Consider the following 13,188-nt stretch of genomic DNA (forward strand, 5'->3'; position numbering starts at 1 on the left):
ACTTTATGTAAAGGATCCGGCTCAAATTTCTGCCCAGTTGTCATGTGACCTGATTAATATCAATATTCTCCTGAAAATGCTTTATTGATGCTAATTTAAAGAATAATACCATACTCTTGGAAAATATGTTTAGTTTGTGCTGTTTCAAATGTTACATATGCTGAATTTCAAGAAGCTTGCTTGCATTCAAAATGGCAGCAAATAATAGCTCCCAAGGGAATGAAGTTATATTATCCTGATATTTGATTCTATAATGAAAATCATGGATATAATTCTAATCTTTCAGTCATGAGTACTGAAATTTCAGACTCTAACGTGTCATTCAACTTTCTACCTTACCTTTTTTAGAGATTAGTTATAATGAAATAAAGAGGGCTAAAGGCAGCCTTATCTCCAAATCTTTGCCATATACATTTTTTTCATTTACAAATATTATATATTGGCAAAAAATTCTTATTTATTATGTCTTTTCACACAACATTGATGAGTTAATAAATAAGCATAGGAGAAGTGTCATCACCAAAAGATGTATGTTACGTGTGTGCATTCATCTGTATCAGGGAAATAGCTTGATGTTTGATCAGTTGACCTTAATCATCTTGGTGCATTATAGCTTTATTTGCAAGGAAACAGGTTTTAAGATGTGTGTGTGTGCGTGTGTGTGTGTGTGTGTGTGTGTGTGTGTTTTAACAGCTTAGTTAACTGATGTTAATGAGCCATTTTCATCATATTTATATTACTTGTGATAGTGGTGTCTGTAGAAAAATAGGGGTGTAGATTTGGATCAAATCAGAAAATACGTGAAACATGTAAAAATGGTTATTACTGTGTCTATAAAATGCCCACTACACCAGTAGGCTCACACCCTTATCTGCGTTCTCAGGCAGAAGAACCTGAGGAAACCTCTGTCTGTAGCATAGGAGAGGCTCTCAGGTCCCAGCCCCGTGATTTACTCTTTATTTCCAGAGTAATCTTAGTGGTCAAGCCCCTGGATCTGCCTTCGTGCTTTGTAGTGTGTCCTTGACCTTTAACCTCACTCTTGCTGGGGCACATAGGGTGCTTGCTCAGGGCAGGAGTCAGGCTGCCCCTCTGCCTCCCTGCCTTTCCTCATGGCTTCTCCTCTCCCCATGTTCCTGCTGGAGCATGAACTACCTCTATTAGACAGACCTATCCCCACACAGGTATTCAGGGAGGGTTTCTCTAACTGGTGCAGTCATGATAACTGGTACACAATTAACAGGATGTTAAAGGGAAATGAGGAAATCACAAATAGCCAGTGTTAGAGGCTGAGTGAACCAGAGATCTGACCCCAACACACAGCACACACCCAGATATGTTGCCTAATATGTGTAAGGGTTTGTTTTTTAACTTCCAAACTAAAACTCCTGATGATTTCAGAACACTGTAACACTGGACAGTTTCTCACAGCATGGTTGTGAGGATGAAGTAAAAAGAGAATGTAAAGAAAAAATGTTTTCTTTGTAAGTGTAATCCAGGTATCACTTATGCACATGCATGTCCCTCTGTATAAAGAAGGGTTTAAACTCTCGAAGTCACCTATAATTGCGCTTACCATTGCGTTTGCCAACTCTTGCATTTTCTCTGCCTCTTGGCAAAGGCAGTGACTTGGAGGAAATTCACTTGGTGGAAGAGATATGGAGGTGTGAAATTGGACTGAGTATAAAGCATTTCACATTACACGCAGGAATTAAAAATCACTTACTTAGTATCAGGGACCATACGTACGTCGGCATAGTTCTGTGTTAGCTCATTCCCACTTATGTAAGTCGCACTAAGCAGAGTGTAAAACATTAAGTAACCTTCTCCTCCCTTTTGTCTTTCAGATTCCTTTGTGGCATTGAATGGTAAGGAAGATATTACTCTCATAATCTCACACTGGTGGAAACCTATCTGAGAATTTCTATTCCATTAATCCCCTTGAGTATGTTCGAATCTTAAGAATCTTAAGTTTCTTTTTAATTAATTTTTTATCCTCATTGTTTTTTTATAGACATTTCAACTCCTCTACCAGATCATGAAATGTCTTACAACACAGTGTATGGTCAGTTTACGGATTTTTTTTTTTTTTTAATTCGTTAAGTCATTCATCTGGCAGTAGTTTATAGTTTTCATTCCTAAACATCATGGACCAGATTCTTTGTTACTTAAGGGCCCCAATTCACTAAAATTATTTATCAATTTCACCATCCTTCAAAAATCACTCTGCCTATGTGAGACAATTGATGTGGGAGACTGAGTCCTAAATTTTTAATCCAGGTAACATGAAATATGCCAACCTTAGGGAATTTGATGAATACATTTAATGAATTCTTGAGGGAGAAGAAATTGCTTTCGAACATAAGTATATCCAAGACAAAGGAACAGTGCTGATAACTAATAGACTATAGCTCCTCAGCTGATACAGTGCACCATCCCCCAAAATGCTGGCATTCAAGACAGTACCCTCTGCTGGCGAAAATCTATACAGGACACACAGGTCAGGCTCTCATTAGACAAAACTTTCCAATACGGTATGAAATTGGCCCCTGAAATTTAAGCTCAAAAAGAGTATGAATATTTAGACATGTTTTCAGTGCGATTTCTTCAGAATGTAGACAAGGAAGAGTGACGCAGTGGAAATGATGTGCAAACAGGATTTATCTCATTGTTCTTGGTCTGAAATACACAATCACTATATTAAACAAAGCTACGAAGCCCATAAACAGAATATTCTGAACTCTTCATGTAAGAAGTTGAAATGTAGCTGTTCCATTTACATTTCTCAAGGTACCCCCAAATATTTATTAGGGTAAACTATCCATGTGTTTTTTTAAAAAAGTATGGTATGAAAAACATGTGTGTGATGGTAGATTTAAGCCTCTGCATTATAATGGAAGCTGAGCGTTTCATGTATACACAGCCATTTTATAGTTTGTGTGTTTAAGATAAATAATCAAGCAACAGATCCAGGACAGTCTTTAAGTACAGAAGTAGGTAAATAAGGGAGGGAGAAAAATAAATTTTAAAAAAGGGAAAAGAAAAGAAAGGGGAAGGAAAAGAAAGCAATGCTGATTTATGATCCAAAAAAATAGTTCATGATGGCTACAAATATGTTTAATAGCTCTTTGTAAACTCTCACTCCCTGTGTCAAATTAGCATATATAAAAAGCCTTTTTGAATATCTTAAAAGACTGGCTTATACCCTGGAACTGTTTAGGTATGGAAAACATTGCCTGGTTTCTCCTGACTGGTCCCCTTGTGAAGTAAGGCATTGTGGAGTAGATGAGCCCACAGAATTCATCCACCTTTAATGTTCCCTCATCTATGACTGAAACCAGAATATTGAACACCAAAGACTAGAAGAAAAATTGCTCAGGAGGCAAATGTTGTCTAGCTTAGACTGCCTTGAGAAAAAAAACGGCACTTCGTATCTGCTCTTTTCCAACATGATACTTTGCGATCATTTCCTATAATTGAATAGTCTTTATCAGATATTGAGACATTAAGATCTTGAAACAAATTGAACCAGCAACCTGCACAGCATTCATCAGTCATACTAAGACCAATTTTAACTCCCAGGTAATTTCTTACATAGATAGAATAATTCAACTATGGGATACTCTTATGAGCAAAAATTACTCCCAAGCTATGTTCTCTCTTATTTCCTTTACAAAAGGAAAGGTACTGATTAATGCTTCCGTATTAACACTTTAAGGGATGATGCTCATTCATTTGCAGGTCTTGGGGGGAGGCAACTAAAGAAGAGCTGGAATTTTCCTGTCAGCTAATGATCCTATCCATTTCAGGCTAAGTCTATTCAGTGTGAAGCAGCTCGGTGATTAATTGGCCATCAAAATGAGGACTGGTTCAGACAGTACTTACAAAAATATTGGCAATTTTTAAAAATAAACCATTGTAAGGGATGTTAATTTGGGAATTAATAAACCCAGAATAGATTTCACTAATTCATTCAGCAAAAACTTGTTGAGTGGCTACTGTGTCCTAGGCACTGTACTGGGTGCTGTATTTGTAGCACCAAAAGAAGAAATAAATTGCTATTTTTGTGAGCATGGATATAGACAAGGAAGCCAACTCCAAAGTAAAAAGTGCACCCACACTGTTTCTAGCTGTGTCCTCTGCATGTGCTGCACTCTGTGGCTGAGTGTAGGCTCACAGAGCCAACTACAAAACCAGAAATGCCCAACCTAGGAAAAGGGATCATTTCAATAAACAATGCAGACTTTCTGCTTGTCAAAAGCTCTGTGCCACACTAGTTACATATGCAAGAACCCCTTTTAGTGAATTGGGCCCTGATCATTTTCCTTCTCTCTTCCTCTCTTGTATTGATTTAATGTCTCTGTTTTGTGTCTAATTGTCTACAAACATTGTTAATAGGTTAGAGTAGTATGAAGGGTGTCTAACCTCTGGAATTACAATGACTTGTAGATATAGAGAAACAACATGATGCATTAAAGTTAACTTTCAAAATGTACCTATTTATTTGTATTTTATGAGAATGATAAAGTATAAGCTCAATTGATTAAAATGTGACCTTTCTTATTGGACTGACAAAACAAAAATAGATTTCAAATCTATTGACATATGATATCACCTCCACAAATGTTTGCCTATTTTTGTAGCATGACTTTGGTTACAGAGTCTCTTAGGGAATGCACAAAAATAATACAACTTTAAAAATCAGACTAGAAGAAGGAATATAAGTGGTTTCCTTGTCATTTTTTTTTTAAGCTTGGAGAGGTAATAACACATCTTTGAATTCAGACTGAGGACTACTGCTTAATAGTGCTTTTACAGGGTGGTTCTAAAATTTTTGAGAATCAGGTATTGCTTTCTCTGACTGTTTAATTCACCACTGGCACGTGTTTCCTATCCTCAAGCATAAGTTTAAAAGATTCCAAACCTCATGATGCTTAGTTTTTTCTTTCGAGTAAATCAGATGCACGGTTTCTCTAGATTTACATATAGCAAATCGAGATGTGGTGGGTATTAGACTAACACTTCAGTGATAGGAAGAAGAGACTGATTTCTCACATTTGTGTCAAACACTTTCCTACCTAACTACCATCTGGTCCACATTAATTTCCGCTCATAGCCATAGCTTTCCACTACCAATGAGTTTTCCATGTATTCACAGCATATGGGCCAGGAAATCTTTCTACAGAGAATGTGTCCCTAGGCATATATTTCCCCTAGATTACCGTATTAAGAAATGTTCTCCCTAAACCATACTTATGGCATTACCATAAAATTGCCCCTTGAACACAGTTAAATTGAAAGTGCTCAAAATGCATATCAATTCAGGTAAAAGAAATCCTGCTACTTGGAGGGGAGGTATTTTTTTTTGTCTTCCTCACTTTCTCTTTCTAACTCCCTACAAAGCTATTTCTAATTGTTTGCTTATGCTGGGCACTGAATTTTCTCTTAGGCTGAGCGTATATTTTATTAGAGTAGTCTTGAATTCAGGAGCGGAAAAAAATAAGTTATGTTTTAGACCTCAATGCAAGCTGAAAGGAAATAAAGGAACTTCTATATTTCCATTTCTCAGGCTGATTTTCCTGCCCCTGTTCTCTTATCTGTATCATGACATGAGATGTGAAACTCAGAAATGTAAAAACACAAAGTCTAGAATAAAGCATTCCTTGAATTTTAAATGAACATGCTTTTAGCAGCTGGATACGAAGCAGACTATTTTCAACGAATTGGATGTTTGAAGCTGTGTGAGAGCCAAACAAGTGCCACACAGAAAGGGCCCTCTTCAATGTTACCAAAGCTTTGTGGCAGCATTTAGGTGTAGTGACTCCACAGAAGTCACTATCGCATGGACGAGCCACTTGGCTTCCTTTTTCCTGCTGAGCAAAGTTTTAAGAAGATAAAAAAGCTATCTTTGTCATATATGTTTTGTCTGTAATTTGCAATATTATAGTCTCCTGGGGGGAATTCAACTTCCAATAATAATTGTAGAAAAAAAAGAAGAAGAAGAATGCACTGCACTTGTTCTTATAATCTGCCTTTCTAGAGGCCACTATTTTTTATATCACGTGCATGGTGATCATACTCCAAGGCTGGAGCTTTTGGAGTTGTTGTGAGTCTGCCCTGCTTTCCACCAAAGGCACCAATTATACATGCACAGTAGTTGCCCTTATATCTTTTAAAAATTGTTCAAGAGGCTGCTCTATGTAATCCAAAACCTCCAGTTGAAAATCACAAGGAGGTCATATTTTATTTCTGCCGGAGAGAACAGGTAGTAGTGCTTCTTTAAATCATTGTGTCAGCTTGGATCAAAGCACCTGATACAATCTGTATTTAACCTTGTGGAATGATGGAGGGAGAGCTTACGAACGAATTCACAGGAAATGGCTAGAGTTTCTACTGTAACTCTCAACCCAGCCATTCTTCTCGTATTATCCTATGGTAGCTTATCTGAACCTCAGAAATCTATCCTTTTCTAATTTGAATCATTTTAGTCAATGCAGCCTCAAAAATGGAAACTATTTTGATTGAAATAAGACACAAAAGGGACAGCCGTAATAGTGGGTAGCAGTTGAAGCCTCCATTCCAGTGAAAAGACAATGGGAATAGATCCCTTTGCAAAGCAATAACTACTCCCAGAAAGAGGAATGCCTGTGAAGTTGAGTTGAACCTGAAGACTAGACACACCGTAGAACCTCCATAGGAAGGGTGCAGAGTAACTGAGTTACTTGTGACAGGGACAAGACTTACCCACTACCAGAAACCTGCCCCGTCAGTCACAAATGGGATTCCTGGAGTGGACACTTTCTGTGTTTAGTCCTGCCACGAAAATATCAGAGAAGGACACTGGCCTTTCTTGAGCACCTACTATGTGTCAGACACTATGCAAGATGCTTTCACCATTATGTCCCTATCGTCCCAACACTGAGAGGTGTCTTTATCCCCACTGGGTGCACAGGAAGAGGTTAAGTGATTCCCCAAGGCCCACCCAGCAAGTGTCAGAGATAGGATCTGACCCTTCATTTTCTAACTACAAGTTCAAGGGGCTTTCTGCTGAACACACCCCGCACCACCACCACCACTAAACTGTGTCATTTCTAGGGTGGTCTCCTCTCAGTCTTACAGCCAGGTTGGGTGTCCCACCTCCAGGCCTCTGAGCAAAGGGAATGTGGGTCTCTCCGATGATGTTTTCCTAACTGTATTTGTGATGAAAACAGGGCACTCCAGTTCCCTCTTGCCCAGCACAACCACATCAGATTCGACGGCTCAAGAGGGGTATGAGTCTAGGGGAGGAATGCTGGACTGGAAGCATCTGCTTGACTCACCTGACAGCACAGACCCTTTGGGGGCAGTGTCTTCCCATAATCACCAAGACAAGAAGGGTAAGGCCTTGGAAATGCCTCTTCCTCTCGGGGGAGAGGGAGGGAAAAGTGGGGAGGACTGTGTAACTGCTTCCAGCTGAATTTTAGCAGCATTTAAGGAACCTCCAATGCGCTATGATGGAAAGTTTCTCAAAAAATACTGCAACCCCATCCTCTGTGTGAGGCTTGATCCTAAATTATTCTCTGACCAAGGAAAACCACACAAAACAAATAATATATCCTCTGAGCTTCCTCTACCCAAAAAAAGGTGTGGCTTGGCCCAAAGCACATGCTGGCTTCTGACATTCCTTGCCATTCCTCTTAGTCTCATTCTGAGATTTTTGGACCCTCTTTTCCCACCATAATGTGATGGAATGCGGTTCGGGCTTTGGCAAGTGAATGCAATTGAAGTAAAGGCCCTGTTAATCAGTGAATTGAGAAATAGCAGGGCAAAGTCTTTTCTGGCTGGTAGCATCTCTCACTCTTGCATGGTGCTGAATTTGAATAGAGCCATGGTCCTCAGACATACTGCAATTGCTCTTAGAGGACAGTAGCTAAGACAAAAATATGTTATTTAATCAAGCAGAATTGCTATGCATTTAAAACGGAAAGGAAGCCACACTAAATGAAAGGGACTCTACTGTGAACTGTCCTAAATTCTCCTTTGCTTTCTTTGCTTAGCTGCAGACAGGAAATGTCATCTCTTTTCTTGCCATTTGCTGCTTCTGGTAACACATCCTACTTTAGTTGCAGCTGCAACCAAAGAGGCCTTTACTTGTCCAAAAAACAGTCTTGTAAATCAGAGACTGAAAAGCCCAGTTATGTTGCTGAGCTGTTTCCCCCCATTCAGAATTGTTTACTTCTATATGTTTTCAAGAGTTTCATCCAAGCGGGAGTTTGAGTTTCGAGGGCAGAGCAGCCACCGTGACCCTTGGAAGACAGTCGCCATCGGGCCCTCCCCCAGAGTGTTCTGCATACGTATCTCCATCTTCACTTTTAAACAATGCTTTCTGGTCAGACTCTCAGGCTACATTTTCATCTGCTGTTTTGCTTCTCATCTCCTGAGAGTGCTGGGCACTCCGCTTACTGTATTTGCTAAGTCAAAATGTAAAGATGGAGCCCCTTTTGTCTTGTTCTTGAGCATGTCCTCTTAACTGATTTTATTTTCTTCTATAGACTTCCCCTTCCCCTTAGTAATATGCCCTGCCTCAAATCTTTGTTTGTTTTTTTTGGTTTGCTTTTGTTTTTTGAGATGGAATCTCACTCTGTTGCCTACACTGGAGTGCGGTGGCACGATGTCAGCTCACTGCAACCTCTGCCTCCCAGGTTCAAGAGATTCTCCCTGCTTGAGCTTCCCAAGTAGCTGGGATTAGAGGTGCCTGCCACCACGCTCAGCTAATTTTTGTATTTTTTTTTTTAGTAGTGACAGGGCTTTGCCATGCTGGCCAGGCTGGTCTTAAACTCCTGATCTCAGGTGATCTGCCCGCCTTAGCTTCCCAAAGTGCTGGGATTACAGACTTGAGCTGCTGTTCCTGGCCAACTCTTTTTTTTTTTTTTTTTTTTTTTAAGCTGGTTTTGTCTCATCAGCTTCTTTCTGTTTGAGGGATTCCCTGCCCTTTCCATCCTGAGAAAGCTCCAGATAGAAGAGAAACTGTCCCGACAGATTACAAGCCTTAGCATATGCCATTATTTGCTATGTGTGGCTCCTGACCTCAGATGTGCTAGTCCCGTGTTCTCAAGAAGAGAAAACTTAGTAGAAATCACTTTGTTTTTGCCCACTGCGATTTTCTGAAACAAAATAAAACAAACAGCCTTTCCAATAAAGCATTAAATATGCCAACCAAATATCTAGCTGTTGGTTGCAGTAATTTTCTTTTCACTTCACTGAGAGGGGTAGCATGAATTTTCTGTAATCGTTAACTCCCCCCAAGGAATGGAGGTTCTCAAAGAGTCCAATTAACACTTTGACAGATCATTTTAAAATTCGGCATTGTTCATTCTCTTGGGTCTTATTATATTGGCAAAGCTGGAAGCAGTCTACATATTGTCAAACAATGGTGGCAGAGGTGATTGCAATGGGCGTTTAACATGATCACTGTTCTTGTGCTAGTAACTCCTTGCCTTGCCCTGTCAAATTTGAGTTTGTTTTTTACCATTGGTTGTATGTTTGATGGGGCAATGCCAATGAGTTGTGCAGAAATTTTAAACAAAAGATGTAGCTTAATGTTCCTTTTATCATAGTTTTTATGATTTTAATTTCCATTTTGTTCCAAATTGTTTTTTGTTTAATGTTCATGATTTATTTTCGACTTTCGTTTCGTTTTGCCAAGCACTGTGTGGTATGACTTGGTGATGGCGTTACTCCGTTGGAAAAGTCTTGTTCCTTTTCTGACTCATCATGGCATCCCTTAACTTGAACCAATCTGTGATGCCCTCGCTTCTTTTCATTCCCTGATGTCAGTGCCTTAATGATGTCACATCCGTGTATGCAGCATCTCCCGGGATGCAAGAGTTTCATGGGTTTTCTAAGGGCCTGTGATGGGTGCTCTTTCTACTGGGTCGATTGTCTCATGAGAATGTGACATTTGTGTGCCCCAGCTTTAGGAGCTAAATATACTCTGGAATTGTTTCTAAAATCCATCACATTTCCCCACTAAGCAGAAAATGTGTCCACTGACCAGCTCGCTGAGGAGTCAAGTGCCCGTTGCCCATTTTATTATGGCCACTGGTAAAAAGGCCAGTGAGCAAGGCATGCCCATGGCTCTACGCTGCAGATATGCTGACTGCCAGTGAGCTGGTCCCATTCTTTGTCCACTTCATCCTCCAAACAATTCTCCATTTCCAGAGTATGTTTGCTGCGTTTTTCTTTCTTTTTCTTGCTATGTCTTTCGTCTTGATTTAATCCTGTGCGTCCCTCACATTCTGTCAAAACACCCTTCCTCACCTTGCAGCCTAACTCCCTTCTGCTACCATTGTTCTTAGCCTCCCCCTTTCAAAATAACAGACCCAAGCCCTCTGCCCCTCTGTGGAATGTTCCAAGGCTCTTTCCTTCTACACTGTGAGTAGCATTCTGATGCTGTATGTATATACAGTCATACTAACAAAGCGTGAGAAGAGACCTGCACAGCACGCGGAAGCATTATCATAGAAAATGAAGTAATTTTCTCTCTCAGTAACTGGCCTTGCCCTTCATTACCCTACTGGCCTTGTCTAATGTCTCTTGTCCTTGCTGCTTTTCTGTAAAATTGCCTGATATCTTTCAAGCCCTGGATTCATTAGTGAAAACACAGCCAACTGCTCTGTTTTATCTCTGGGTCCCTAGATGTCTGGAGCCTCTGGAGCGAGCCCTTTAGTCACCAAGCTGATAAATGAGATGCAGCCCTGACTACTTCTTTCTTGGTTTTGCCACATTAAAAAATACATATTATTTATTCCTCCTATAACTATTGAGGTGGTAATAGGTAGTTACAAAGGGGCTCTAATTACATATAAATAAGAAAGAAAACCCAGTTTGTTTTTAGATCTGGCTTATTCCCCACCACTGCTTCCCACATCAAAAGAAATAAGAGCTTTCGTTTTTAGGCTAAACAATACTGAGAACAAATAGCCACTCTTGTGCCTCTTATTCCTTACCAAAAGTAACAATACTTTAAAGCTGATTTCCAAGAAGTCTGTGAGATATATAAGGAAATTAGCCATGTCCAGAGCAGCCAAGAGAGCTAGGTAGCATACATATGAAATGTAAATGCTGACCACTGCTATGAGGACACAAGAATATATCCTGAACAGAATAAAAATCTCCTACTTCAGACTTTATTTTATAATAAAGAGTTATTGTGAGCTCTCAGAAAACAGACAAAATAGTAAATATAGAGCAGTTCCCATTTAATCAGAAATGCCAGAGTTGTAGTATGCTTCTATCTTTTGGGAAATCCTTAAAGTGAGATATTATCACATTATTACATTTAGTCCAGAAAATATGCCCATTACAGACAAGAATAAGATATATTATAGAAACAGAATTTAAATTGGAGATTAAGTGAATAACCTAAAATGGATAGCAAATGTTGAATATATTTTAATCAGTGTATAAGCTATTTGTGTAAGCAATTTTTAGTTTGGGAAATAATATTCCGGTAAGATTCATAAGATCTATAACTATGATTAGTATTGTCCACATCTCACAATCCTAAATGGAATTTTATAAATCACAGAGGTTATCAATAATTCTCTTTATAGTTAATTATTTATTTTTTAAATGTGCAGTAGCCTACAGCAGTATTGCCTCTGAGGGAGATGAGCAGCACCTTACACGGGATGATTTAGGTGGCAGGGATGTGATGGCCTTCAAGAGTATTGAGTCATGTGGTGGAAATTTATGCCCTTTTCATTGCTCTTTCAGTCTTCTGCATTATCTTCTTGATTATGTGAAAGGAAAAGCCTCAGTTTGGTGTTTTCTCATTAACAACTCCCTAAACTTGCTACTCTCTCTTTTTGACAAAGAGAGAATAGGGTTTACACTGGGGCTTTGTCTTCCAGCTGCACCTAGCTGGAATTAACATTGTTTGGCTTTAAGTTAATTTTTATTTTTCTGGTTACATTTTATCTTTTTTTCATTTGTGATAATGATACCAAGTTTCCCTTTGAAATACATTTTAAAGGTAATTTAAATAGAATATTAAGTAAATAATGCAGGAGTTATGAGGGATATAAAAATACTAAGTAAATAATATGGTAGGTGAGATTCATTGTTATGATTAAAATTGTAGTATTGGTAGTTGAATGACCAAAGTTTAGGTGACTATGTACTATAGCAATTTAAGGAGTCCAGTGAAGGTTAAACGATTACCAAGAACTTTGTTCTGACAGTTGGAAGAATGAGATTTGATGACCACTATACCCTCTCCTGGCTGGGTATTGCAAAACCAAGTGAATACATGTGTCACTCCAAGTGTTGTAATTATACAATCCAGTGCCCTTCTGATTTCTTTGCTACCTACTGAACTTTGTGTTTGGGGGTAGAAAGTTTCGTGAAATAGGAATTTAAAGTAACGTGGATTTAGACTAATAAGAAATTAGCTACTCTAGGCTTGTTAAACATCTGGCAAGTTTTTTCTCCACACCAGCAGCAAGCACCCTAGTGTGCTCTGCCGCTAGTTATGACTCAAATCGTGGCCTATGGAAAGTTGATGTTTAGCCTTTCCACTTTTCATCTATTTTGCTGATATCCATAAGGAATCTTGTGCTACACAGTGTTGCCCAGCCTGGCAATAGCCTACACTTGACCCTTCTCCTTTTCTCCCGTTCACACTTTACCTATTCTAAGTTCCAAGCCTTCAGTGTCAGCTGTCTTTATTAACAGACTGAGAAATCTCATTTTAGGTGAGTATAGTTAATAATAGATCCTACCCCCTGGTTACTCTTACATTTTAACACTCTCCAATGCTTAAAATCTAATGGATTTGGGATTTTAAAGCACCCTGGTTCTCCCAACACAGAAGGTAATTTTTTGGCTCCTATCAAGTCATATGTAAGTGATTTTATGGACAGAGAAAATTATTCCTGATGACTGTAATAAAGGAAGAAAAATAGGCCTCTCCTCTTTTCCTGACTCTTAAACTTGGGCTGAATTTTCTCTGCCATTTCTTCAGTAATATTACTGTAACAAAAACACTTTCTGAGGTGTCTGAAGCAGAATTTATCACTGGCTCTGTGGTGCAATTTGGATGCCAATAAGGAGTAAGAGGCTATATTAGAGATAGACATAGTTCCTGCCCAAGAAATATCAAACACCAAACAGATGGAGCACAGGTAGACACGAAAGTACACCAAAGGC

The 13,188-nt window shown here is 39.1% G+C and overlaps 1 protein-coding gene across 4 annotated transcripts in view; it reads left to right on the forward strand.

Annotated features, from left to right (window-relative positions):
- Positions 1 to 13,188, forward strand: part of SEMA6A (semaphorin 6A) — a 135,232-nt gene that overhangs the window by 103,348 nt on the left and 18,696 nt on the right. For 2 of the 4 annotated variants that reach the window (XM_033181480.1, XM_033181482.1), the window contains 2 exons: positions 1,845 to 1,865; positions 7,209 to 7,373. In XM_033181480.1, coding sequence (XP_033037371.1) covers positions 1,845 to 1,865; positions 7,209 to 7,373 — 186 coding nt within the window. Of the gene's footprint in view, positions 1 to 1,844; positions 1,866 to 2,011; positions 2,063 to 7,208; positions 7,374 to 13,188 lie in introns of all 4 variants that reach the window. The other 2 variants (XM_033181483.1, XM_033181481.1) reach the window with 2 other exon arrangements.

Source organism: Trachypithecus francoisi, unplaced genomic scaffold (assembly GCF_009764315.1).
Source record: "Trachypithecus francoisi isolate TF-2019V2 unplaced genomic scaffold, Tfra_2.0 Lachesis_group2, whole genome shotgun sequence".
Taxonomy (NCBI): Eukaryota; Metazoa; Chordata; class Mammalia; order Primates; family Cercopithecidae; genus Trachypithecus; species Trachypithecus francoisi.